At 43.0% G+C, this 26876-nt stretch overlaps 1 protein-coding gene across 2 annotated transcripts in view; it reads right to left on the bottom strand.

Annotated features, from left to right (window-relative positions):
- pde9aa (phosphodiesterase 9aa) overlaps positions 1-26876 on the bottom strand; it is a 207900-nt gene that overhangs the window by 45276 nt on the left and 135748 nt on the right. For both annotated transcript variants that reach the window (XM_059966237.1, XM_059966238.1), the window contains 6 exons: positions 26736-26746; positions 22227-22294; positions 7855-7929; positions 4590-4676; positions 980-1084; positions 146-228 (listed from right to left, as the gene is read on the bottom strand). In XM_059966237.1, coding sequence (XP_059822220.1) covers positions 146-228; positions 980-1084; positions 4590-4676; positions 7855-7929; positions 22227-22294; positions 26736-26746 — 429 coding nt within the window. The remainder of the gene's footprint in view (positions 1-145; positions 229-979; positions 1085-4589; positions 4677-7854; positions 7930-22226; positions 22295-26735; positions 26747-26876) is intronic.

Raw genomic sequence — 26876 nt, 5'->3', positions numbered from 1 at the left:
ACTCAGTGAGAGATGAAGGGGAAAAAATCAGGTTAATGCAAAGATGGAAAAGACAAAAGTTACAATAGACAATGGTGAAGGAAGGGGATGGGTTATTGAAAGGCAAGATGGCAGGTGGGGAGAGGATAAAGAGAGTAAAACTCACGTGTTGTTGTAACCTGGGTGATCGAGATCATGGCACACAGCGGCACTCATCAGTGTGAGGATGTCAACCTGGGTCAACTTCTCCTGCAACACAGATGCACTGATCTAGAGAGATGGGAGGTCCGTGCCACCTGCACATTCTGCTTTCCGCAGCTCCACCTTCCCATCAATGACCCTAGCCTACTCAACCAGTCCAACTCAATGCCTTTCCAGTTATTCCTGACTATTTTAATTGCTACCTTCATTGCCTCTAATGCTATCCTCTAAAAGACTGGTAATGTTGAGACATTCCAATCTTTCATATCCATGAATTACATCTTCATTTATGATCCCAGTAATCTGAAAATTTGTGTCTATGATACTAGAATATAAAAATCATGATATTTCCCAATAAATGACAAGAGGGACCCTGCCTCCAGCTTGGCCATCAATTAATCACCTCTTTTAGGAGATAAAATATTATTTTTAATATTTTTGATGAGAAAAACCAAGTTATGAAGCCCCTAATCGTCCCATCCAACTTATCTTGGACATTTTGGGAAGATTAATTTAAAATTAACCAGTAGCAGAGTCAGGGGATGGTCTCCCCTCCTCCCCCAACCCCTGCACCCCTCCCCTCCTCCCCATCTATCCCTACTCCCCCTCCCTCCCCATCTATCCTTACTCCTCCTCCCTCCCCACCTACTCCCTCTTCCCTCTCCCTCTTCTGTCCCTCCCCTCTCTCCCCCTCTCTGCTCCTCTCTGCCTGTTCCTTCCTCCCTCAGATTCCCTCTCCCTCTCCCTCCCTCCTTTTGTCTGCTGCACTCTTCCATCTCTCACCATCCACACCACTGACCTGCAGTTGACATAGCTCGATTATACTGTACATCATCTGAGTGACACAGAAGCAGTGACGGAAGTTGTGAAATGGGTTGTTCCGATAATTCTCATGAACACACAACTTAGGGAAAAAATGAAAATACATCCAGTTAAAGCAGACGCACCCCTTAGCCACGCCTCTAGCACAACCTCTCCCATTAATTTCCACCACAGTTCACCCTTCCTGTGATGCTAACATTCCACTGGTACTGTCCTGATGAAGGGCCTCAACCTGAAATGTTGACCATTTATTCCTTTCTTTAGATGCAACCTGACCTGCTGAGATCCTTCAGCATTTTGTGTGTTCCACTGGTACTCTGCCCTTGTTTCTCCTCCAATCTCTGAGTCACCATTCTGTCCTTCCATCAACTTCACCCCCTACACTGTTCCCTGCACACAATATGCTATCTTCATCATCATCACGGAGACTATCATCATCAAAGATGATGGAGTTCAACCCAGATCAATGTGAAGTGCTTCATTTCAGTAGTAACTTTGCTGATGACACAGAAGTTGGGGGTGTTGTGGATAGTCTGGAGGGTTGTCAGAGGTTACAGCTAGACATTAATAGGACATAGAACTGGACTGAGAAGTGGCAGATGGTGTTCAACCTGGATAAGTGTGAAGTGGTTCTTTGCAGTAGGTCAAATATGAAGATAGAATATAATATTAACGATAAGACTCGACAGTGTGGAGGATCTTGGGGTCTATGTCCATGAGACACTCAAAGCTGCTGTGCAAGTTGACAGTGCTGTTAAGATGGTATATGGTGTATTAGCATTCATCAGCCATGGGATTGAGTTTAAGAGGTAATGTTACAGCTATGTAAGACCTTGGTTAGACCCCACTTGAAGTACTATGCTCAGCTCTGGTCATCACATTACAGGAAGGATGTGGATACTACAGAGAGAGTGCAGAGGACATTTACAAGGATGTGGCCTGGATTGGAGAGCATGCTTTATGAGAATAGGATGAGGGAACTTGGCCTTTTCTCCTTGGAGTGATGGAGGATGAGAGGTGATCAGATAGAGGTGTGTAAGATGATGAAAGGAATTTTCCCAGGGCTGAAATGGTAAACATGAGGGGGCATAGTTAAGGTACTTGGAAGCAGGGTTAGGGGGGATGTCAAGGGCATGTTTTTCACACAGAGAGTGGTGGGTGCATGGAATGCACTGCCGGTGATGGTGGTGGATAAAATAGGGTCTTTTAAGAGGCTTCTAGCTAAGTACATGGAACTTAGGAAAATGGAGGGCTGTGTGGTAGGGTAACTCTAGGCAATTTCTAGAGTAGGTTATATGATCGGCACAATAATGTGGGCCAATGGGACTGTAATGTGCTGTAGATTTCTATGTTCTATCATTATGCGCCATGTCATATGACATAGATGATATCAGGATGGAGCTCCCAGGATGGGACACCATCTATTCCAGCAGACTTGGGAGGAAAGCAATCAGCACAACCAGAGACACCACACACCCCGGCCACTCCCTGTTTGACCTGCAAAAGGGACAGGACACTAAAAGCCAGAACAAATAGACTGAGGAACAGCTTCTACCCCAGAACTGTGGCCTCCATCACACCACTCCCACAGAGCAATGACTGAAACTGTGAGCTCACACATGCACACACAAGGACTCAAATACTTGCACTAATGGCACTTTGTGCATTACTGTTATATTATAGACAATAGACAATAGTTGCAGAAGTAGACTATTTGGCCCTTCGAGCCTGCACCGCCATTCTGAGATCATGGCTGATCATCTACTATCAATACCCGGTTCCTGCCTTGTCCCCATATCCCTTGTTTACCCTATCCATAAGATACCTATCTCGCTCCTTCTTGAAAGCATCCAGACAATTGGCCTCCACTGCCTTCTGAGGCACTGCTGCAACTTATTTTCTGCTACTTATTTATTTAATATTGTCTTTTCTATTTCTGTCTTGTTTTAATCTACGGCTTTATTTATTTGCCTGAGAGGAAGCCAAACAGAGTTTCACTGTACCTATGTACAAGGACAATAAAGATCATTCAATTCAATTCAATTATGGTCTTGACCATGAATGTTCTTGGCAAATTTTTCTACAGAAGAAGTCTGCCATTGCCTTCTTCTGAACAGTGTCTTTATAAGATGAGTGACTTTAGCCATCGATACTCTTCAGAGATTGTCTGCCTGGCACCAGTGGTTGCATAGCCAGGACTTGTGATATGCACCAGCTGTTCATACAACCATCCTCCACCTGCTCCCATGGCTTCAGGTGACCCTGATCAGGGGAAATGCAGGTGCTACTCCCTGCCTAAGGGTGACCTGCAGGCTAGTGGAGGGAATGAGTACTTCCAGCTGCTTTGGTAGGGATGTATCTCCACCTCCACCCCACCCAATGTCATATTAGGTTTTAATATGTTCACATTTTCAGCATTACATTTTAGGCCACATTAGGATTATTGAGTGCAGTTCTGGTCACTACACGCTAGAAAGGCTGTCAAAGTTTAAGGGAGAGTTGGAAGGTTCACCAGGATGTTACTTGGAATGGAGGATAGGAACAAGAAGGAAGAGTTGAACAAGCAAATTATTTGTGCTGGAGGCCGAGAGGTGAGATATACAGTTCTCAGAGATGTAAACAGGGTAGATCGTTGCCCTAGGATGAACATGTGAAATGCTAGTGGACATGGGTTGAAGGTGAGGTGGGAAAACGGGTCTAGTATTTTATTAGACAGAGAACGGTACGTGCCTGGAATGTGCTGCTAAGAGAGGTGATAGAAGCTGATGCAATGTTCACTTTTAACAGACATTTAGACGGGCACGTGAACAGGCTTGATACGGACCACGTGGAGGCAGATGGGATTAGTTTAAATCGACATCATGGTCAGCACAGAGATTGTGGGCTGAAGGGCCTGTTCCTGTGCTGTACTCTTTGCATTCCATCTTCCTTCAGGCAAAGGTCCTCCTGTAAAACTGTAGGGAAGTTAGCTCCAGGGTTTAGATTGAGTGACGATGAAGGAGCAGTGTTCCAAGTGCAGATGGTGGTCACCCAGAGAACAATGCATGGCCAGGGAGAGGGATAAGTAGAAACACAATGACATTTAAGAAGTGTCAGGGTGAGTATAGAATTGTTAGGTTCAGAAGTTCTGGTCAGCATGGACACCATGGGCTGAATGTCTATTTCTATGCTGTAAGTCCCTCTAACTCTATGATGAGGCCAGTGAACCCTGTTGGATGGTGGAACAGAGTTGAGGGTCCATGGCTGACCTGCACCTATTCTATGACAATTCTGCATTCCCTCAGTAAGGCCCCTCCCAGTGTGACCTTCCCTCAGTATCGATGCCTCCTTCAGTAAGGTCTCTCCCACAGCGTAACTATCCCTCAATGAGACCCCTCCCACAGTGTGACCCTCATTCAGTACTGCCCCTTCCATGGTGCAACATTCCAATGAACCTGCCCCTTCATTCATCATGCCTTCTGACTGCCCCCTTGTTAGTCTGTCTCGCTGTGTTGATCCCCTGCTTATTTAATCTCCATTCATGGTGCTGCCCTCTCCTCCCCGCCCCCACCAAGTGACTGCCGCTCTCCCTAGGGGACTGTCCTTACCAGCCACCTCTTCAGAGTTATGGGGTCGATGCTAAAGTCTTTGACCAGCCCCAGGCTGTGGTACATGTGCTCCAAGCAGCTCAGCATCTGTGTGGTCGGTGGAGGGGGTGGAGATTGAGGTGGGAGGGAGAAGAGAAAGGCAGATCATGGCAAGTTTTGGACAGTCACATGGAACAATCACAGCCCAAGGTGAAGAGTCCTCTTCCCCAGGAGAAGAGCCCCTGTGGCTTCCACCAGCCCCAGAAATCTCCACTGTACTCATGGACACCAACTGCTCCTTGTCCAGGTACACCTAGGCACAGATGTAACCATGGAAGAAGGGCAGGCAGTCAGCTTGAACAGAACACCTGACTGTCTGTGGCTTCTACTCATGAAAGGCCTAGAGTGAAATGACCAGGAGCGGGTGGGGAAATGACAAGGTGGCTGTGGATCAGAAGTGTGGGCGGTGAAACGTAGCTGGAACCTGAGGAACAGCCCTTCAGATACTGAGACACTGCAACCTATCGCACTGTGTATACATGACACACTGTCTTTTCCATGCCACGGAAATGACAGGCAGCTGGGGAGGCCATAAACCAACTTTGGAACCTGTTACACAGTACGACTCCATGCAGCATTCTCCATCACTGGTCCCAGTGCTAAGGGGGAGGGCTCTGGTAAAGAGACCTCATCTGAGATCTTTCCAACTTCTAAGTGTGGTGGAGTTAGTGGGCATGTAATAGGGAACACTGACCGATGACTCTGTCAGACAGCCCCGACCTGAATAATTTCCTCATGTGGATACATTTGATAGAGACTTTGTTCTCAAAAAACATTTTATTTCAAATTCATTATTACTAAGGATGAAGTTTCAGGATACTTGGAGGCACATGATTAAATAAGCCAAAGTCAACATAGTTTCCTTAAGGGAAAATCTTGCCTGTTGGGATTCTTTGAGGAAATAACAGGCAGGATAGACAAAGGAGGGTCAGTGGATGTTGTTTACTTGGATTTTCAAAAGGCCTTTGTCAAGGTGCCATACATGAGTCTGCTTAAGGTAAGATCCTATAGTATTACTCAAAAGATAATATTGTGGATAGGGTATTGGCTGACTGGCAGGAGACAAAGAGTGGGAATAAAGAGAGCCTTTTCTGGTTGGTTGTCAGTGACTAGTGGTGTTTCACAATTTTTAATGTTATATGTCTATGATTTGGATGACAGTATTGATAGCTTTGTTGCATAGTTTGCAGATGATATGAAGGTATGTGGAGTGCAAGTAGGGTTGAGGAAGAAGGGAGTCTGCAGAAGGACTTGGACAGATTGTGAAAATGGGCAAAAAAGTGGCAGATGGAACATTGTGCAGGGAAGTGTATGGTCATATACTTCATTAGTAGGAATAAAGGTGTGGACTATTTTCTAAACGGGGAGAAAATTCAAAAATGAGAGGTGCAAAGGAACTTGGGAGTCATAGGATTCCCTAAAGGATAACTCGCAGATTGAGTCAGTGGTCTCAGTGGAGTTGGCACTACCACTCAGGACTTCGTTCAGCAGAAGAAAAGCTCTGTTGTGGTCAACTATAGATTTCTTAGTGACACTCATTGGTCTTGGGCCTCAAGCTGCAAGATCACTTGCTTTTCAGCTGCCAGGAAAGAGATGTCCAAGCTGGCACACTCTACTCGGGGTGGCGTGATGTTGTTGTGTTTGACTGAAGATTTCAAATGGACTGGGAGTTCCAGACTATATACATATAGTTGTGTGGTTACTAATATTCTATATGTGAAGACTGGCCCTCTAAGCTGCGGTGTCACTTAGCGTGCACCAGGGTGGATTGTCAGATGATATTGGTGGGCTGGGAGGGTCTGAACTATAGGTACCCATGTCCTGCGTTGCAAGTTACTGATATTCTATATGGGTTTGTTGTGTGCGAGGATTGGGCGTCGAGCCACAGTGTCGCTGGTGGGGAGCGGGGGCACTGTAAATGTGATCTTGTGTGTGACTGTCGATAATTTGTTGGCACCTTGATCGCTGTTTTGCTTGGCTGTATTCAGATATGGACAACTAAACTTGAATTCAATTGAATTGGTAAGGAAGGCAAATGCAACATTAGCATTCATTTTGAGAGGACTAGAATATAAGAACAAGGATTGTGCACAGCTTTGAGCCCTTAACTAAAATGTTCTGGCATTGGACAGGGTCCGTAGGAGGCTCATAATTTCAGGAATGAGAGGGTTAATGTATGAGGAGCTCTGGGCCTGTACCCACTGGCATTTAGAAGAATGAGAAGGGATCTCACTGAAACCTATTGAATATGAAAAGGCCTAGGTAGAGTGGATGTGGTGAGGATGTTTCCTATAGGGGAGGGCGAGGAGTCTAGGACCAGAGGGTACAGCCTCAGACTAGAGGGATCTCCATTTAAAACAGATGAGGAGGAATTTTTTTAGCCAGAGGCTGGTGAATCTGTGGAATTTATTGCCACAGATGGCCATGAAGGCCAAGTCATTGAGTATATTTAAAGCGGAGGTTGAAAGGTTCTTGATTAGTCAGGGTGTCAAAGGTTACAGAAAGAAGGCAGGAAAATGGGGTTGAGAGGGATAATAAATCAGCCATGATGAAATGGAGGAGCAGACTTGATGGGCTGAATAGTCTAATTCTGCTCCTATATCTTATGGTGGAGGAACCTATTGGAGTGGAATTCAGATGGAGAGCTCGAGTGTGGAGAGGTTTTTTCAGAAGGATGGAGGTTGTAGAATGCATGGAGAAGGGCAGGAGAGATCATGAGGAAGGGTAATGTGCAAGAAGGAAGGTTTGTTAGGAAGGAAGATGAGTGGTGGATTTTTAAGGAAGAATGTGTATGAAGAGGGCTGGTGTAAATGGAGGGTGTGCTGAGGAAGTTTGCATTGTTTTGCGGAAACTGCACTATGAAGATGAAGCTGGAGAGACCTAGCGATGCTTTGGAGGCAGCAAAGAAAACGACTGACAATTTTACTAAATATACTTTTATGGGACTATGATCACTGAAATCTGCAGCCTGTAATTTCCCATTTGGAAATATGCTTTTGAATTTTCTGGATAACTTAACATTTCTGCAGTATCCTGAAAGATTCGGGGAACCGGACTCTCGAGAATACAGGTACAGCAGTTGACCATTAATGGAATGGACGGGGCTGGACTGAAACTCCACACCGATGAAAGCTGTGATTGTGAAGTAGTTAACAGAGGAGGAGGATGGACACTGAGTATTTGGGATGAAGAAATGCAAAGTAAAGAAAAGTAAAGTTTCACTCACTTCATTGGCCTCCCAATACCAGGCATCAAACGTTGGTTTCCTGAGCGTCTGAATGGTCTCTTCAGAGAGCACGTACTGGAAATGAAATAGGCTTCAGTCATTCCCAGACTATCATGTCTTTATTCAAGCGTCCTGCTCAGACCCATAAAAGTCTGGATTTCTGTCTGAATCATACAAATCAGTCAAACAGATGAGACAGATGCAAAGATTTGGTGAGGGAGAAATTCGCCTTACTGTACAGTGACACCAGTACTGCAGAAAGATGGAGTCATTAAGTTGTAAAAGGCATTACTTGAATTGGAAGAGTTTTAAAAGGTGCTTATGAACAGTACAGCAAAGGAACACAATTACTGCACCCAACAAAATTGTAAATTAAACTCATTTTCTGAGTGATCTCTGTCTCAGAGTCTGTCTTTAAAGAAAATGAATCCTCGCAAGGTGGAAGGTCCCAATGGCATACTTGATAAGGCTCTGAAAACCTGTGCCAACCAGCTGGTGGGAGTACTCAAGGACATTTTCAACCTCACTGCTAGGGGTGGAAGTTCCCACTTGCTTCAAAAAGGTAACAATTATACTAGTGCCTAAGAAGAATAACACGAGCTGCCTTAGTGACTATCACCCAGTAGCACTCACATCAACAATGATGAAATGCTTTGAGAGGTTGGACATGACTAGACTGAACTCCTGCCTCAGCAAGACCCTGGACCCATTGCAAGTTGCCTATCAGCACAATAGGTCAATGGCAAATGGAATCTCAATGGCTCTTCACATGAACGCATATTTTGCATATGCATATTTGCAAAAATGCATATTTTGCCCCGTTAATCCATCAAATATAAGATCTTTCAAAAATATCTGAATTGATCAGGGGGGCAAGAATGGGGAAAAGAATGAAGATAAAAAAAGCATCACTGTGGAGCCTGTGGATGAGAGGGGTGCAGCGAGTACCCAAACACATGGTAGCGAGGCTGAAGATGGGCCTCGTTCAGGTGAAGCGGCAAATATGATAAAAATTCTAGAAGAGATACAGGAGTTCCAAAAAGACAAAACAGCAACTAAATGATATCAAGTCAGAGCTCGCCAACATCAATCAAAAAATAGCAGTGTCAGAGACATGAATTGAGAAGGTGGAAGATCACGTGCAAAACATGGAACAGATACGAAGTAAGACAATAAAAATATTAAATCAAGTAGAAAATAAACTGTTTGACCAGGAGGGAAGATCACGGCAGAGAAGTATCAGGATATACAGTGTTCTCGAAGGAGCGGAGGGTTTGCCTGTGATGGAGTTTGTAGGAAAGTTGCTGCAGGACGCGCTAGAAATTCCTTCAACTATGGAGCTTGAAATTGAGAGGGCACGTCATGCACTCGCCCCACGGCTTACTGGAGACAGAGAAGATAAGCCACGCTCAATAGTAATTAGATTCCTTTGATACAATAACAAGGCGGAGATTCTACGAAGGGCCTGGGGAAAGAAGAGGGTGTTTTTGGACAGGAAATTAATATATTTCTATCAAGGTTACCCCCCCAGCGGTCCTGCAGAAACATAAAGAATACTCTGAAGTAAAGCAAATATTTAAGCAAGGATAGATTAGGTTCCAGACTCCGTACCCTGCTAAACTGCGAATGTTTTATGAAGATGGGATCTAACTATATCAGACAGTGGAGAGGTGACTACAGACACGAAGGCCAGAGGGTTGCCCATCAGCGTGATCAAACCGAGGGAAAGCCTGGCTGAGCAGTTATCCTGCTCTGTTTGAGAAATAGTGAGAGAATTGGGAAAGCAGGGGATAGGAGGAGGGCGAGAGAAGTGTATCAGGAAGAGACTGAGTTTTCCAAAGACAGCCCTCACCCCCTCCAGAAGAGCCGTAAGGTTTAGCTAACTTTAAAAATGTTGATAAGCTAAATGGAAGCAAAAGTAGACAGTGCTATACCTATCTTGAGAAATACTTATTATAATGTGGATTTTATATTACTCAATTATTCTTTTTTATTTATTCATTCACTCTTTTTTCCCCATGAGAATATATATATATATATATAAATATATGGGAGGAATACACAGGGAGATCTTTTCTGTGTAATGGATATAGATTTGTTCACTTACTTTTATGGGTACTGCAATGGGGGCCCTCAACTCACAGGTAGGAGGGGCTATCCCCCACAGCTAGATGTTTCCTCTAGCTCAACCCAGGGTCATCTACTAGAGACCTCAGCCTTGGAATCACACCTTTGTTGCCTTTTTTTTATTATTCGCATTTTTTGGTTCTTATATGTTCAGGGAGTAGATCGATTAAGTTTTATTCTGCTACTTTCAATGATGCCATATATAACCATATAACCACTACAGCACAGAAACAGGCTATCTCGGCCCTTCTAGTCCATGCCAAATGCTTACTTTCACCTAGTCCCACCGACCGGCACTCAGCCCATAACCCTCCATTCCTTTCCTGTCCATATACCTATCCAATTTTACTTTAAATGACAATACCGATCCTGCCTCTACTACTTCTACTGGAAGCTCGTTCCACACAGTTACCACTCTGAGTAAAGAAATTCCCCCATGTTACCCTTAAACTTTTGCCCCCTAACTCTCAACTCATGACCTCTTATATGAATCTACCCTACTCTCAATGGAAAAATCCTATCCACATCAACTTTATCTATCCCCCTCATAATTTTAAATACCTCTATCAAGTCCCCCCTCAACCTTCTATGCTCCAAAGAATAAAGACCTAACTTTTTCAAACTTTTCCAATAACTTAGGTGCTGAAACCCAGGTAAGATTCTAGTAAACCTCCTCTGTACTCTCTCTATTTTGTTGACATCTTTCCTATAATTCGGTGACCAGAACTGTACACAATACTCCAAATTCGGCCTTACCAATGCCTTGTGCAATTTTAACATTACATCCCAACTGTACTCAATGCTCTGATTTATAAAGGCCAGCATTCCAAAAGCTTTCTTCACCACCCTATCCAAATAAGATTCCACCTTCAGGGAACTATGCACCATTATTCCTAGATCACTCTGTTTTACTGTATTCTTCAATGTCCTACCATTTACCATATATGTCCTATATGGATTATTCCTACCAAAATGTAGCACCTCACACTTATCGGCATTAAACTCAATCTGCCATTGTTCAGCCCACTCTTCTAACTGGCCAAACTCTCTCTGCAAGCTTTGAAAATCTACTTCATTATCCACAATGCAACCTATCTCAATATCATCTGCATACTTACTAATCCAAATTACCACCCCATCATCCGGATCATTAATGTATATAACAAACAACATTGGACCCAGTACAGATCCCTGAGGCACACCACTAATCACAGGCCTCCAACCTGACAAACAGTTATCCACCACTACTCTCTGGCATCTCCCATCCAGCCACTGTTGAATCCATTTTACTACTTCAATATTAGCACCTAACGATTGAACCTTCCTAACTAATCTTCCATGCAAAACCTCGTCAAAGGCCTTACTGAAGTCCATATAGACAACATCCACTGTTTTACCCTCGTCAACTTTCCTAGTAACCTCTTCAAAAAATTCAATAACATTTGTCAAACATGACCTTCCACACACAAATCCATGTTGACTGTGTTACGTACTCGTGACACATGACAGTGGTGCCCTTGTCACATGACTGGGGTTGAAGTTATACTGGACTTGAGGTGATGGTCTTGTGATGGTGGAGTGACGTCATTTTCCCGCCAGTAGAGATCATGTGACAGGTTTTTTTTACAGGTTATAAAACGTAGACCCCACCCTGTGAGGAGGGGCAGTTCGTGGCTGGATTTGATGCCACTGCGTGTTTTAAGTGATGACGCAGTTTAGTTGAAAGATGAAGTTTTATTTAATGCCTTAAGTTTAAGAGGTCATTGCCAGCAGGTTCTTTACGATTCTGATAGTTCGAGGAAATTAGTGGAGAGTGAAGATCGAAGTTCGGAAGTTAAAGATCGAGGAGAATTGCTTTCTACGGTGAAACGGGGGTGACCTTTGTTTGATCCTTACTTGGAAGAATTTCGTTGACTATCTTCGTGTTAATCCCTGGGTTTAACCAGAAAGGATTGAAGGTAGTGGAGAAGGAAAGGTCAGTGCCTTTAAGCCGTTCTGTTTTGTGAATTCTTCGTGGGAAGTTTGACGTCGGGGATCGAAGCCAAGCGACGTGAAAGAGAATTTAAATCATCTTATAAAGTCTCTCTTTTTAAATGGACTGTGAGCATATCGAACTTTTGGCAATACCACTTTAAAGAACTGTTTTTGCAATATCGCTTTAAGAACTGTTTGGGCTGCCGCACCGCAGTTTGTTTCCGGTTACGTTAGTGTTTGTTTACTTTTGGGGGGTTTGTTTTCTGTGTTTAATAAACATGTTGTTTGGTATAAGAAACCCTTGCCGAACTCATATATTTATTGTTGCCTGAATACGAAACAACTGTTCCTAATCAGACCCTGTCTATCCAGATAATTATATATACCATCTCTAAGAATACTTTACATTAATTTACCCACTACTGACATCAAACTGGCAGGCTTGTAATTGCTAGGTTTACTCTTAGAATCCTTTTTAAACAATGGAACAACATGAGCAATACGCCAATCCTCCGGCACCCTCCCCATTTCTAATGACATTTGAAATATTTCTATCAGAGCCCCTGCTATTTCTACACTAACTTCCCTCAAGGTCCTAGGGAATATCCTGTCAGGATCCGGAGATTTATCCACTTTTATATTCCTTAAAAGCGCTAGCACTTCCTCCTCTTTAATCGTCATAATTTCCATAATTTCTCTACTTGTTTCCTTTACCTTTCAAAATTCAATATCCTTCTCCTGAGTGAATACCGAAGAAAAGAAATTGTTCAAAATCTCCCCCATCTCTTTTGGCTCCACACATAGCTGTCCACTCTGATTCTCTAAGGGACCAATTTTATTCCTCACTATCCTTTTGCTATTAATATAACTGTAGAAACCCTTTGGATTTACTTACACCTTACTTGCCAAAGCAACCTCGTATCTTCTTTTAGCTTTTCTAATTTCTTTCTTATGACTCTTTTACATTCTTTATATTCCTCTAGCACCTCATTTACTCCATGCTGCCTACATTTGTTGTAGATCTCTCTCTTTTTCCGAACCAAGTTTCCAATATCCCTTGAAAACCATGGCTCTCTCAAACTTTTAACTTTTCTTTTCAACATTGATAGATACATTGACAGATAAATACGCATGGCTAAGGACTAAGTAAAATTAATTTCTTTTAATGTCAACAGGCTGTTAAATCCAGTCAAATGCAGTAGAATTCTATCCAAAATGAAAAAAAGAACAAGCCCATGTAGTGTATTTACAGGAAACTCACTTAAGTGATAATGAGCATGGAAAACTAAAGAGAATGGGCTTCACTAATTTGTTTTTCTCCTCATATAAATCAGGACATAGGAGAGGAGTTGCTGTTCTTATCTCAAACAAGCTAAATTTTGAAAAAGTATTCGAAATGGGAGATAAGGAAGGCAGATATATTCTGATAAGGGGGAATATAGATGGAAATTCAGTTACTCTATTGAATATATCTAGGAAGTGATATTAGTCTCTTTCAGAAAATTACTAATATTATGGTAACAGAAACTGAATGTGGGACGACTTAAATTTACAATTACAGCCAAAGTTAGACTCTACCAAATGAAAAACCTATGAAACAAAATCCTTACATAAGAAAGTTAATACAGCTTGAGGATGTTGGTCTAATTAATATGTGGAGGGACCTTCCCCCAACAGAAGGGATTACACTCACTAATTACAAAATAGGCTGAAGGAATTAGAAAAAGAAACACTAATTGAATTTGGCACAGGATATATTAGAGGTAATTTTAAAAATTAGGAATGAAATTAATAGTTTGGCTACACAAGAAATCAGGAAAAATTTAATGTTTCTGAAACAGAGACATTATGGAAGTGGATCTAAGTCTATGAAAATACTGGCGTGGAAACTGAAAATAAAATGATAGCAGAAAATACGATTCATAGAATTAGGGATCCAAGAATAAAAATGATTCAAACGAATCAAACAAGAGGACATGATTTGAGAGTTAGGGGGCAGAAGTTTAAGGGAAACACGAGGGGGTATTTCTTTACTCAGAGGGTGATAGCTGTGTGGAATGTGCTTCCTGTAGAAGTAGTAGAGGCCACTTCAGTTGTGTCATTTAAGGTAAAATTGGATAGGTATATGGACAGGAAAGGAGTGGAGGGTTATGGACTGAGTGTGGGTAAGTGGGACTAGGTGAGATTAAGAGTTTGGCATGGACTAGGAGGGCCGAGATGGCCTGTTTCCATGCTGTGATTGTTATATGGTTATAAGCTAAGTGAAATTCAAGAAGCTTCTGAAGTGTTTTACAAAACTCTATATTCCAAAGTTCCGGGGGAAGTTTATACCCATATTGACACCTTCCTGAATTCTCTTACCCACTTTACCCACTTACCCAGTTACCCACTTTAAGTGAAGAACAAAATAGAACGATGACTGCTGACATAACTAAAGTTGAACTAAAAGCTGCAGTCAGTTGGCTTAAATTAAGCAAGTCACCAGGATCAGATGGGTATACAGCAGAGTGGTACAAAGAATTCAAAAATAAGTTAATTCCTGTCCTACTCCCTGCACTGAACTGGGCTCTAAAAAAGGCACAAATGCCAGCCAGCTGAAAGGAAGCAGTAATCTCAGCTATACCGAAAGAAGGCAAGGATAAAATGGAATGTGGGTCATTTAGACCAATATCCATTCTTAATGTAGATGATAGATTATTTACCTCCGTCGTGGCCAAATTATTTGAAGAATTTCTACCCTTACTGATACATAATAATCAGAGAGGTTTTATACGACAATGCCAAACACAAGACAATATACGAAGGACACTTCACATAATGGATCATATACAAAATAAAGCTGAAGCAATAGTGATAAACATGGACGCTGAAAAGGCATTTGATTTGATTAATTGGAATTTTCTTTACAGAGTTTTACGTAGATTTGGTTTCCATGTCACAATTATTAAAACTATACAGGCACTATATGACAACCCTACTGCTAGGATTAAAATCAATGGATAGTTATTAAATAGTTTTACTCTAGAAAGGGGCACGAGACAGGGTTGTGCATCATCACCTCTACTCTTCGCATTACATTTGGAACCATTAGCTCAATACATCAGACAAAATGAAGATATCAGGGGAATTACTATTAAAGGGACAGAGCATAAATTGGCCTGTTACGCAGATGACAATTGGATCTACCTAGGGCAGCCAACATACTCTTTACCTAAATTGATGCAATCCTTTGAACAATATGGTCAATTATCAGGATACAAGATCAACATGGATAAAACCCTATTACTTTCATATAACCATTGCCCACCAAGAGAAATTGGAAGTAGATATCCCTGGCAAGTCTTTCAAATATTTGGGCATCATTATGCCAAAAGATTTGGCAAAATTATCAGAATGCAATTATCAGCCTATATATAATAAATTAAGGAAGATATTAACAAAATGGAAATTTATTTTTTTAGTTTCAGTTCAAAGATTGAATCTATTAAAATGAATATACTGCCTAGACTATTATATCTCTTTCAGACCCTACCAATAGAGATTTATTAAAATCAATTTAATGAATGGAACAAAATGTTATAACCATATAACCATATAACAATCACAGCATGGAAACAGGCCATCTCGGCCCTCCTAGTCCGTGCCAAACTCTTAATCTCACCTAGTTCCACCTACCCGCACTCAGCCCATAACCCTCCACTCCTTTCCTGTCCATATACCTATCCAATTTTACCTTAAATGACACAACTGAACTGGCCTCTACTACTTCTATAGGAAGCTCATTCCACACAGCTATCACTCTCTGAGTAAAGAAATACCCCCTCATGTTTCCCTTAAACTTCTGCCCCCTAACTCTCAAATCATGTCCTCTCGTTTGAATCTCCCCTACTCTCAATGGAAACAGCCTATTCACGTCAACTCTATCTATCCCTCTCAAAATTTTAAATACCTTGATCAAATCCCCCCTCAACCTTCTACGCTCCAATGAATAGAGACCTAACTTGTTCAACCTTTCTCTGTAACTTAAGTGCTGAAACCCAGGTAACATACTAGTAAATCGTCTCTGCACTCTCTCTAATTTATTGATATCTTTCCTATAATTCGGTGACCAGAACTGCACACAATATTCTAAATTTGGCTTTACCAATGCCTTGTACAATTTTAACATTACATCCCAACTTCTGTACTCAATGCTTTGATTTATAAAGGCCAGCATTCCAAAAGCCTTCTTCACCACCCTATCTACATGAGACTCCACCTTCAGGGAACTATGCACTGTTATTCCTAGATCTCTCTGTTCCTCTGCATTCCTCAATGCCCTACCATTTACCCTGTATGTTCTATTTGGATTATTCCTGCCAAAATGTAGAACCTCACACTTCTCAGCATTAAACTCCATCTGCCAACGTTCAGCCCATTCTTCTAACCAGCATAAATCTCCCTGCAAGCTTTGAAAACCCACCTCATTATCCACAACACCTCCTACCTTAGTATCATCTGCATACTTACTAATCCAATTTACTACCCCATCATCCAGATCATTTATGTATATTACAAACAACATTGGGCCCAAAACAGATCCCTGAGGCACCCCGCTAGTCACCGGCCTCCATCCCGATAAACAATTATCCACCACTACTCTCTGGCATCTCCCATCTAGCCACTGTTGAATCCATTTTATTACTCCAGCATTAATACCTAATGACTGAACCTTCTTAACTAACCTTCCTTGTGGAACTTTGTTAAAGGCCTTGCTGAAGTCCATATAGACTACATCCACTGCCTTACCTTCGTCAACATTCCTCGTAACTTCTTCAAAAAATTCAATAAGGTTTGTCAAACATGACCTTCCACGCACAAATCCATGCTGGTTACTCCTAATCAGATCCTGTCTATCCAGATAATTATTAATACTATCTCTAAGAATACTTTCCATTAATTTACCTACCACTGATGTCAAACTGACAGGTCTATAATTGCTAGGCTTACTTCTAGAACCCTTTTTAAACAATGGAACCACATGAGCAATACGGCAATCCTCCGGCACAATCCCTGTTTCTAATGACATCTTAAAGATCTCCGTCAGAGCTCCTACTATTTCCACACAAACTTCCCTCAAGGTCCTGGGGAATATCCTGTCAGGACCCAGAGATTTATCCACTTTTAAATTTCTTAAAAGCGCCAGTACTTCCACCTCTTTAATTGTCATAGGTTCCATAACTTCCTTACTTGTTTCCCACACCTTACACAACTCAATATCCTTCTCCTTAGTGAATGCCGAAGAGAAGAAACCGTTCAAAATCTCTCCCATCTCCCTCGGTTCCACACATAGCTGACCACTCTGATTCTCTAAGGGGCCAATTTTATCCCTCACTATCCTTTTGCTTTTAATATAACTGTAGAAACCTTTCGGATTTACTTTCACCTTATTTGCCAAACCAATCTCGTATCTTCTTTTAGCTTTTCTAATCTCTTTCTTAAGATTCCTTTTACATTCTTTATATTCCTCGAGCAATTCCTTTACTCCATGCTGCCTATATCAATTGTAGACATCCCTCTTTTTCCGAACCAAATTTCTAATATCCCTTGAAAACCATGGTGCTTTCAAACCTTTAACCTTTCCTTTCAACCTAACAGGAACATAAAGATTCTGTACCCTCATAATTTCACCCTGAAATGACCTCCATTTCTCTATTACATCCTTCCCATAAAACAACTTGACCCAATCCACTCTCTCTAAATCCCTTCGCATCTCCTCAAAGTTAGCCCTTCTCCAATCAATAATCTCAACTCTAGGTCCTGTCCTGTCCTTCTCCATAATTATATTGAAGCTAATGCTATTGTGATCACTGGACCCGAAGTGGTCGCCAACACATACATCTGTCAGCTGACCTATCGCATTCCCTAACAGGAGATCCAACACTGCCCCATCTCTAGTCGGTACTTCTATGTATTGTTGCAAAAAACTATCCTGCACACATTTCACAAACTCTAAACCATCCAGCCCTTTTACAGAATGAGCTTCCCAGTCTACGTGTGGAAAATCTAGTCAAGAAAAAAAGGACAGCTTACGAAAGGTTCAAAAAACTAAGTAATGATAGTGATCTGGAAGGTTATAAGGCTTGCAGGAAGGAACTTAAGAATGAAATTAGGAGAACCAGAAAGGCCATGAGAAGACCTTGGAGAACAGGATTAAGGAAAACCCGAAGGCATTCTACAAATATGTGAAGAGCAAGAGGATAAGATGTGACAGAATAGGACCAAACAAGTGTCACAGTGGAACCAGAGAGATAGCAGAGGTACTTAATGAATATTTTGCTTCAGTATTCACTATGGAAAAGGATCTTGGCGATTGCAGGGATGTCTTACAATGGATTGAAAAGCTTGAGCATATAGATATTAAGAAAGAGGATGTGCTGGAGCTTTTGGAAAGCATCAAGTTGGATAAGTCACCAGGACCCCAGGCTACTGTGGAAGGTGAGGGAGGAGATTGCTGAGCCTCTGGCAATGATCTTTGCATCATCAATGGGGAAGAGGGAGGTTTTGGAGGATTGGAGGGTTTCAGATGTTTTTCCCTTATTCAAGAAGGGGAGTTGAGATAGACCAGTGAGTCATACTTCAGTGGTTGGTAAGTTGACAGACAAGATCCTGAGAAGCAGGATTTATGAACATTTGGAGAGGCATAATATGATTAGGAATAGTCAGCATGGCTTTGTCAAAGGCAGATAGTGATTGAGCCTGATTGAATTTTTTGAGGATGTGACTAAACACGTTGATGAAGGTAGAGCAGAAGATGTAGTGTATATGGATTTCATCAAGACATTTGATAAGGTACCCCATGCAAGGCTTATTACGAAATTAAGGAGGCATGAGCTCCAAGGGGACATTGCTTTGTGGATCCAGAACTGGCTTGACAACAGAAGGCAAAGAGTGGTTGTAGACAGGTCATATTCTACATGGAGGTTGGTGACCAGTGGTGTGCCTCAGGGATCTGTTGTCGGACCCCTTCTCTTCATGATTTTCATAAATAACCTGGCTGAGGAAGTAGAGGGGTGGGTTAGTAAATTTGCTGATGACACAAAGGTTGGGGGTGTTGTGGATAGTGTGGAGGGCTGTCAGAGATTACAGCTGGACATCGATAGGATGCAAAACTGGGCTGCGAAGTGGCAGATGAAATTCAACCCAGGTAAGTGTGAGGTGGTTTATTTTGGTAGCTGAAATATGATGGCGGAATATAATATTGATGGTAAGACTCTTGGCAGTGTGGTGGATCAGAGGAATCTTGGGGTCTGAGTCCATAGGATACTCAAGGCATCTGCACAGGTTGATTCTGTGGTTAAGGCATACGGTGTATTGGCCTTCATCAATCATGGAACTGAATTTAGGAGCAGAGAGGTAATGTTGCAGCTATATAGGAATCTGGTCAGGCCCCACTTCGAGTACTGTGCTCAGTTCTGGTTACCTCTCTACAGGAGGGGTGTGGAAACTATAGGAAGGGTGCAGAAGAGATTTACAAGGATGTTGCCTGGATTGTGGAGCATGCCTTATGAGAACATGTTGAGTGAACTTGGCCTTTTCTCCATGGAGTGACGGAGGATAAGAGGTGACCTGATAGAGGTGTATAAGATGATGAGAGGCATCGGTCATGTGGGTAGCCAGAGGCTTTTTCCCAGGGCTGAAATGGCTAACACGAGAAGGCACAATGTTTAAGGTGCTTGGAAGTAGGTACAGAGGAGATGTCAGGGTAAGTATTTTATGCTTGCACTTATTAGAGTGGTGAGTGCAGGGAATGGGCTGCCGGCAACGGTGGTGCAGGCAGATACAATAGGGTCTTTTAAGAGACTTTTGGATAGGTACATGGAGCTTAGAAAAGTAGAGGGCAATGCGCTAGGGAAATACTAGGCAGCTTCTAGAGTAGGTTACATGGTCAGCAGAACATAGTAGATGGTCCACATCTCACTACCATACAGGAGGGTGCTATACATGGCAGTCTCGGTCTTTACTCAACTCTCCTCGTGGGTCTGGGAGAATCTGAAACTCACTACAAAGACCAAGACTGCCATGTACAGCACCCTCCTGTATGGTAGTGAGATGTGGACCATCTACTCCAAACAGGAGAGGAAACTCAATAGTTTTCACATGCGCAGCCTTCGCCGCATCCTCAACATCACCTGGAGAGACAAAGTCCAACTCTGAGGTCCTCTCCTGCACTGGACATTTCCACAATGTTCATGCTTTTAAGACAATGCAGACTGCGCTGGCTGGGCCACATCCATCGTATGAAGCATGGTAGACTTACAAAGGACATTCTCTATGGAGAACTAGCAACAGGCAAGAGGAACGTTGGTAGACTCCAGCTTCGCTTTAAGGACCTCTGCAAGCGTGACATGAAAGCCTTAAAAATCAACACGGAGTGCTGGGAAGATACAACAGATGATCGGAACAAATGGCGAGGTCCTCTTCAGCAACACTTAGAGCAAGGCAAAGGAGTGATCCTGAGTCAGGTTGAGGAGCGGAGAGCTAAATGGAGAGCACAGCGGACAGCAGACAACAATTCCACGATGCCCTACACATGCAACAACTGTGGCAGAGCCTACTGTTCCAGGATCGACCTCAATAGCCACAGTCGATGCTGCTCAACAAACCAGTGACTACCAGAAGCATAGTACCCATGGTCAAACACGACTGACAGATGCCACACATCTGGTAATTATAGTTACTCAATGACCCAGCTGTTGAAATCAAGTGTGCTATGTGTCTCTTCACCACCCTGTCAAACAGTGTCACGGCTTTCAGGGAACTATATATCTGTGTTCTACAACACTGCCAAGAGCTGCCCTTGTCATAAAGATACCAGACAATAATTTTGTCCACAATAAGGAATCTACAGTAATTACCTATCTTCAATTTCCCAACCCTTGCTGAGTCCTCCACCATCAACATCCGTGACTAGAAGCTCAGCCTGATTGCCAGAGAAGTACTGCAGCTAGAAGAAAGGTTTGGAGGCTGCCCATTCTCAGCAACCAAAGCCTTACCACCACCTATGAGATATGAGACAAGAGCTTGATGGAACACTCTACTTGTCTGGATGGGTGCCCCTCCAACAGCACTCAAGAAGGTTCACACCTTCCAGGACTAGTATCCCATGATCTAGCCTAAACACTCAATTCCTTCACTACCATTGCAAGTGGCTACAGTTTGTGCCACTGACGGAATACACTCCATTACTCACCTAACTAAGCTGACATCACTGCCTAAGCCCTAGTCCACCAACAAAGATGTGGGCAGCTGATGCTTATGTAAAAGGGGGTTTCTTCTTTTTTCTTTGTTACCGTGTATGTAATCAAAATGGCTTCTTTGTTTTGTTAAAAGCAGGAATGCTTCTTTGTTGCGAGAGAGTGCTGGAAGCTTGTTTGGGTTAAAATTTACTGATAATGAGAATTGTATTCCTTTGTAATCCAATTGGGATTAATGTTGTTCTTTCTTCTGAGTCTGTAAGCTACTGTTGGTGGGCTTTTGGGGAGATCAGCACGAGGGGTTGAGAGAGAGGACGCAATGCTGTAAGCTGGGCGAAGAACGGACCCCAAGCGGGGGTCCGAGGCCAGGAGGTACTCCAAGGAGAGGAGATGAAGCTAGATGTGCTTGGTTGACCACTTCAGATGGTCCTAAGCTGCGAGTCGAGGAGTTCGGAGGGGATTGAATGGTGGCCAGAAGACTTCAGTAATTGAGCTCCAACGGTTGTGCACGAAGTGGTTTGGACTTTGATAAGTTTGGCGCCTTTTTCTTTATTTTTTTTCTTCATATATATTGTATTGTTATTAATCACTTAGTTATAGTAACCTTTATAAATTGTACTCATTTAATCGCATATGGTGTACTGTCTGTTTTTGGGCGAGGCGGGGACATCACACAGCAACCACACCAGCTGATATCCCAGTTTGGCAGGGCTGAAGGCTGCTCCCCCTAGACGAGAATGAGCTGAGCGAGCCTGAGGCGACCCGGGGGTTACACTTAGGCACATACAAGTTACTATCTAACCTATGCATCATCCAGACAAGGAAAAATTTATTTGAGCTGTTCACTTGATCTAAATACTAGAATTAGGAGAATCTTCATCAGAAAGGCTACATTTTCTCAAGAAGGCAGGGCTAATAGGGATGGACAGTACATGAGTTGTCATGTCAAGGTGCTCAGATTGTGAAAAGTGATTTGCAAATAAGCAGAGTTGGAACAGACTAAGACGGGTCCCCATTGGTTAGGACCTCAGTTACCTTTGAAAATGACGGAACATCACGGCGTGGGATCAACTTCTTCTGGTCCAGTAAGCTGTATTTTAGAGCAGAGTTAGAGCACAGCATCTACAGTGTCAAAGCCCACCGTAGTCACAGTCCCCATCACCAGCACAACACCTACAGTGTCAGAGCCCATCCCAGTCCCCGTCGCCAGCACAACATCTACAGTGCCAGAGCCCATCCCAGTCACAGTCCCCATCACCAGAACAACATCTACAGTGCCAGAGCCCATCCCAGTCCATTGGGGAGAAGGTTAGCTGACTGGCACAAGATAGTCCTTTTCAGGATGGCTCCCAGTGAGTAATGGAGTTTGATAGGGATCAGAGTTGGGACCACAGTGTTCAATGATAATTTGGAGTGTGCTGGTGCTCAGAGTGGCTTGGTTCACCTCCAGTCCCCCCAGAGGAACACACCTGCACCAGGTGCAGTGAGCCGCAGCTCCTGAGAGAATGTATTAACAAAATGGAGCTACAGATCAATGACCTTCGACTCATACAAAAGTATGAGGAGGTGATAGATAGGAGCTACAGGAAGGTAGTCACTAGGTTGCAGAAGACAGGGAACTGGGTGACTGTCAGGAGAAAGAGGGGAAATGCACAGCCGGTGCAGAATACACCCATGGCTGTTCCCCTCAATAATAATTATACAACTTTAGATACTATTGAGGGGGTTGACCTACCCCGGGTAGCCACAGTGACCGAGTCTGGTGCTGTAGCTCAGAAGAGCAGAGAGGTGAAGAGGACTGCAGTGTTGATAGATGATTCCTAAATCAGAGGAACAGAGACGAGGTGCTGTGGGCACAATAGAGACATCCAGCTGGTATGTTACCTCCTGGTGGCAGGATCAGAGATTACTCTGTTCAGGTCCATGGCATTCTCAAGGGTGAGGGTGAGCTGCCAGAAGTTTTGGTGCATATTGGCACCAATGGCATAAGTAGACAAGGTTCTGGAGAGAGATTTTAGGGAGCTAGGTAGAAGGCTGAGAAACAGGACCTCCAAGGTAGTAATTTCTGAATCGCTGCCTGTGCCACATGTCAGTTAGGGTAAGAATAGAATGATTTGAAAAGTGAATGCATAGCTGAAGAACTGGTGTGGGGATTCAGATTTATCAATGACTGGGGTCTCCTCTGCAGAAGGTATGACTTGTACAAATGGGATTTGAACTCGAGCTGGTCCAATGTCCTGCTGAATAGTTTCGGCCTGAAACGTTAACTGTGCTTTTTCCATGGATGCTGCCTGGCTTGCTGAGTTCCTCCAGCATTTTGTGTGTTGCTCAGATTTCCAGTACCTGCAGATTTTCTCTTGCATGGGGTCCAATATCCTTGTAGGCAGATTGGCTAGATTTGTTCGGGTGGGTTTAAACTAATTTGGCAGGGAGATAGGAAATGGAGTGATATCGCTGAAGTTGAGATAGTTGGTTTACAAACAGATGTAATGTGTAGTGAGACTCCTAGCAAGGAGAAGCTGTTGATAGGCAAAAATTGCAGTCAACAGGATAACTTGCAATGTAAAAAGTGGACAAAATCAAAAAGGGTGAGTACAGAACTGAAGGTGTTACATCTAAGTGCTCAGAATAAGGTAGATGAACTTATAGCACAGTTACTGATCAGCATGTATGACATTGTCAGCATCATTGAATCATAGCTGAAGGAAGATTATAGCTGGGAGCTTAATGTCCAAGGATACACATTGTATCGAAAGGACAGGCAGGAAACCAGAGGGGGCGGTGTTGCTCTGTTGGTAAAAAATGAAGTCAAATCATTAGAAAGAGGTGACTAAGGTGTTGAATTATTGTGCATTGAGCTAAGGAAATGCAAGGGTAAAAAGACCCTGATGGGAGTTATTTACAGACCCCCAAACAGTAGTAAAAATATGGTCTACAAATAACAAGGGGAGATAGAAAATGCATGCAAAAAGGGCAACGTTACAATCGTCTCGGGGGATTTCAATATGCAGGTAGATTGGGAAAATCAGGTTGGTTCTGGATTCCAAGAGGCATTTCTGAAATGCTTATGAGATGGCTTTTCAGAGCAGCTTGTGGTTGAGCCCACCAGGAGATCAGCTATTCTAGACTGGGTGCTGTGCAATGAACAGGAATTAGAGAGCTTAAGGTAAAACAATCCTTAGGGATAAGTGATCATAATATGATCAAACTCGCCCTGACTTTTGAGGAGAAGCTAAAGTCAGATGCATCAGTATTACAGTGGAGTGAAGGGAATACAGAGGCATGTGATAGAAGCTGGCCATACTCGATTGGAAAAGAACACTGGCTGGGATGATGGCAGAGCAGCAATGGCTGGAATTTCTGGAAACAGTTCAGAAGGCACAGGGTATATATGACCATAACACATAGGAGCAGAATTAGGCCATTTGGCCCCTTGAGTCTGCTCCAGCATTCAATCATGGCTGATTGTTTTTTCTCTCCTCAGCCCCACTCCCCGGCCTTCTCCCCGTAACCTTTCATGCCATGTCCAATCAAGAACTGATGAAGATCGGCCTTAAATACACCCAACGACCTGGCCTCCACATCTGCCTGTGCTAATAAATTCCACAAATTAACCACCCTCTGGCTAAAGAATTTTCTCCATATCTGTTTTAACTGATTGCCCATCCATCCTGAGGTTGTGCCCTCTTATTCTGGACTCACCTCACCATGGGAAATATCCTTTCCACATCTACTCTGTCTAGGCCTTTCAACATTCAAAAGTTTTCAATGAGATACCCCCTGGTCCTTCTAAATTTCAGCAAGTACAGACCCAGAACTATCAAATGTTCCTCAAACGATAACCTTTCATTCACAGAATCATCCTTGTGAACATCCTCTGAACCCTCCCCAATTCAAGCACATCTTTTCTTTGATGAGGAGCCCAGAATTGTTCACCATACTCAAGGTGAGGCCTCACCAGTGCCTTATAAAGCCTCAGCATCATATCACTGTTCTTGTATTCTAGACTTCTACACTTCTTGAAATGAATGCTAACATTGCAATTGCCTTCCTCACCATCGACTCTACCTGTAAGTTAACCTTTAGGCCTTGGGAGTCTGCACATTTATTTCTTCTAAAATGCATAACCATGCATTTACCAACATTATATTTCATTTATCACGTTCTTGCCCATTCTCCTAATCTTTCTAAATCTTTCTGCAGCTTACCTGCTTCCTCAATACTACCTGCCCCTCCACCAATCTTCATACTTGGCAACAAAGCCACCTATTCCATCATCTAAATCATTTATATACAGCATAAAAAACAGTTCCAACACCACCCCCTGCAGAACACCACTAGTCACTGGCAGCCAACCAGACAAGGATCCTTTTATTCCCACTTGCTGCCTCCTACCAATCAGCCAATGTTCTAACCATGTTAGTAACTTCCCTGTAATACTACGGGCTCTTAACTTGGGAAGCAGCCACATGTGTGGCACCTTATCAAAGGCCTTCTGAAAATCCAAATGTACAACATCCACTGCATCCCCTTTATCTATCCTACTTGTAATATCCTCGAAGAATTACAGCGAAGTAATATATACATCCCAAAGAGGAAGAAGTATTCTAAAGGTAAGATGACAGGACTGTGGCTACAAGAGAAGTCAAAGCCAACATTAAAGCCAAAGAGAGGACATATAATAGAGCAAAAATTAGCAGGAAGTTAGAGGAATAGGAAGCTTTCAAACACCATCAGTAGGGAATTAAAAAAGTAACGAAGAAGGTAAAAATGGAACACAAAAGTAAGCTAGCCAATAATATTAAAGAGGACACCAAAAGTTTCTTCAGATACATGAAGTGCAAGAGAGAGGCAAGAGTGGATATCAGACCACTTGGAAATGTCATATGATGGGCACTGGGAGAGGACCCAAAAGCAAGACACAGACACTGAACTACCAGGAACAGAACTAGGCATGAAAAGGAAGCAAGGAAAGTGAGGAAGAAAGGATGCTGGACATGACACAGGCCCCGGACAAGACAAGGACTCCGGGCCTGTGCTAGGACTTGACGAGGATAGCGAAACCAGGACATGGAGCTGGGAACTAGAAGCCTGGGCTTGGATTCTGAGCCAGAGACTGGACAAGGACCCAGAACCTGGGTCTTGACTCGGGATCGGACTCCAGACCCAGGCGAGGACAAGACGTGGCTACAGAACGAGGAGAGGCACAGGACTGGACGTGAGACTCATGGCCAGGACAAAGAAACCCCAGCACAGGACGAGAGAACCCCAGCACCGGGCTGGGCAAGGCACATTGACAAGAGGATCAATCAATATATAGATGTACCAACTAGGGAGGATGCAATATTAGATCTCCTATTAGAAAATGAGTTAGGGCAGGTGATGGAAGTGTGTGTAAGGGAACACTTTGGTTCCAGTGATCATAAAGTCATTAGTTTCAACTTGATCATGGATAAAGATAGATCTGGTCCTTGGGTTGAAGTACTAAACTGGAAAAAGGCCAAATTTGAAGGAATGAGAAAGGATCTAAAAAACATAGATTGGGACAGGTTGTTCTCTGGCAAGGATGTGATTGGTAAGTGGGAGGCCTTCAAAGGAGAAATCTTGAGAGTGCAGAGTTTGTATGTTCCTGTTAGGGTTAAAGGCCAAATGAATAAGAATAAGGAACCTTGGTTCTCGAGGGAT

Source organism: Hypanus sabinus, chromosome 4 (assembly GCF_030144855.1).
Source record: "Hypanus sabinus isolate sHypSab1 chromosome 4, sHypSab1.hap1, whole genome shotgun sequence".
NCBI classification, from domain to species: domain Eukaryota; kingdom Metazoa; phylum Chordata; class Chondrichthyes; order Myliobatiformes; family Dasyatidae; genus Hypanus; species Hypanus sabinus.
The sequence above is the reverse complement of the archived record's forward strand: the minus strand, read 5'-3'. Positions and strand labels throughout refer to the sequence as shown.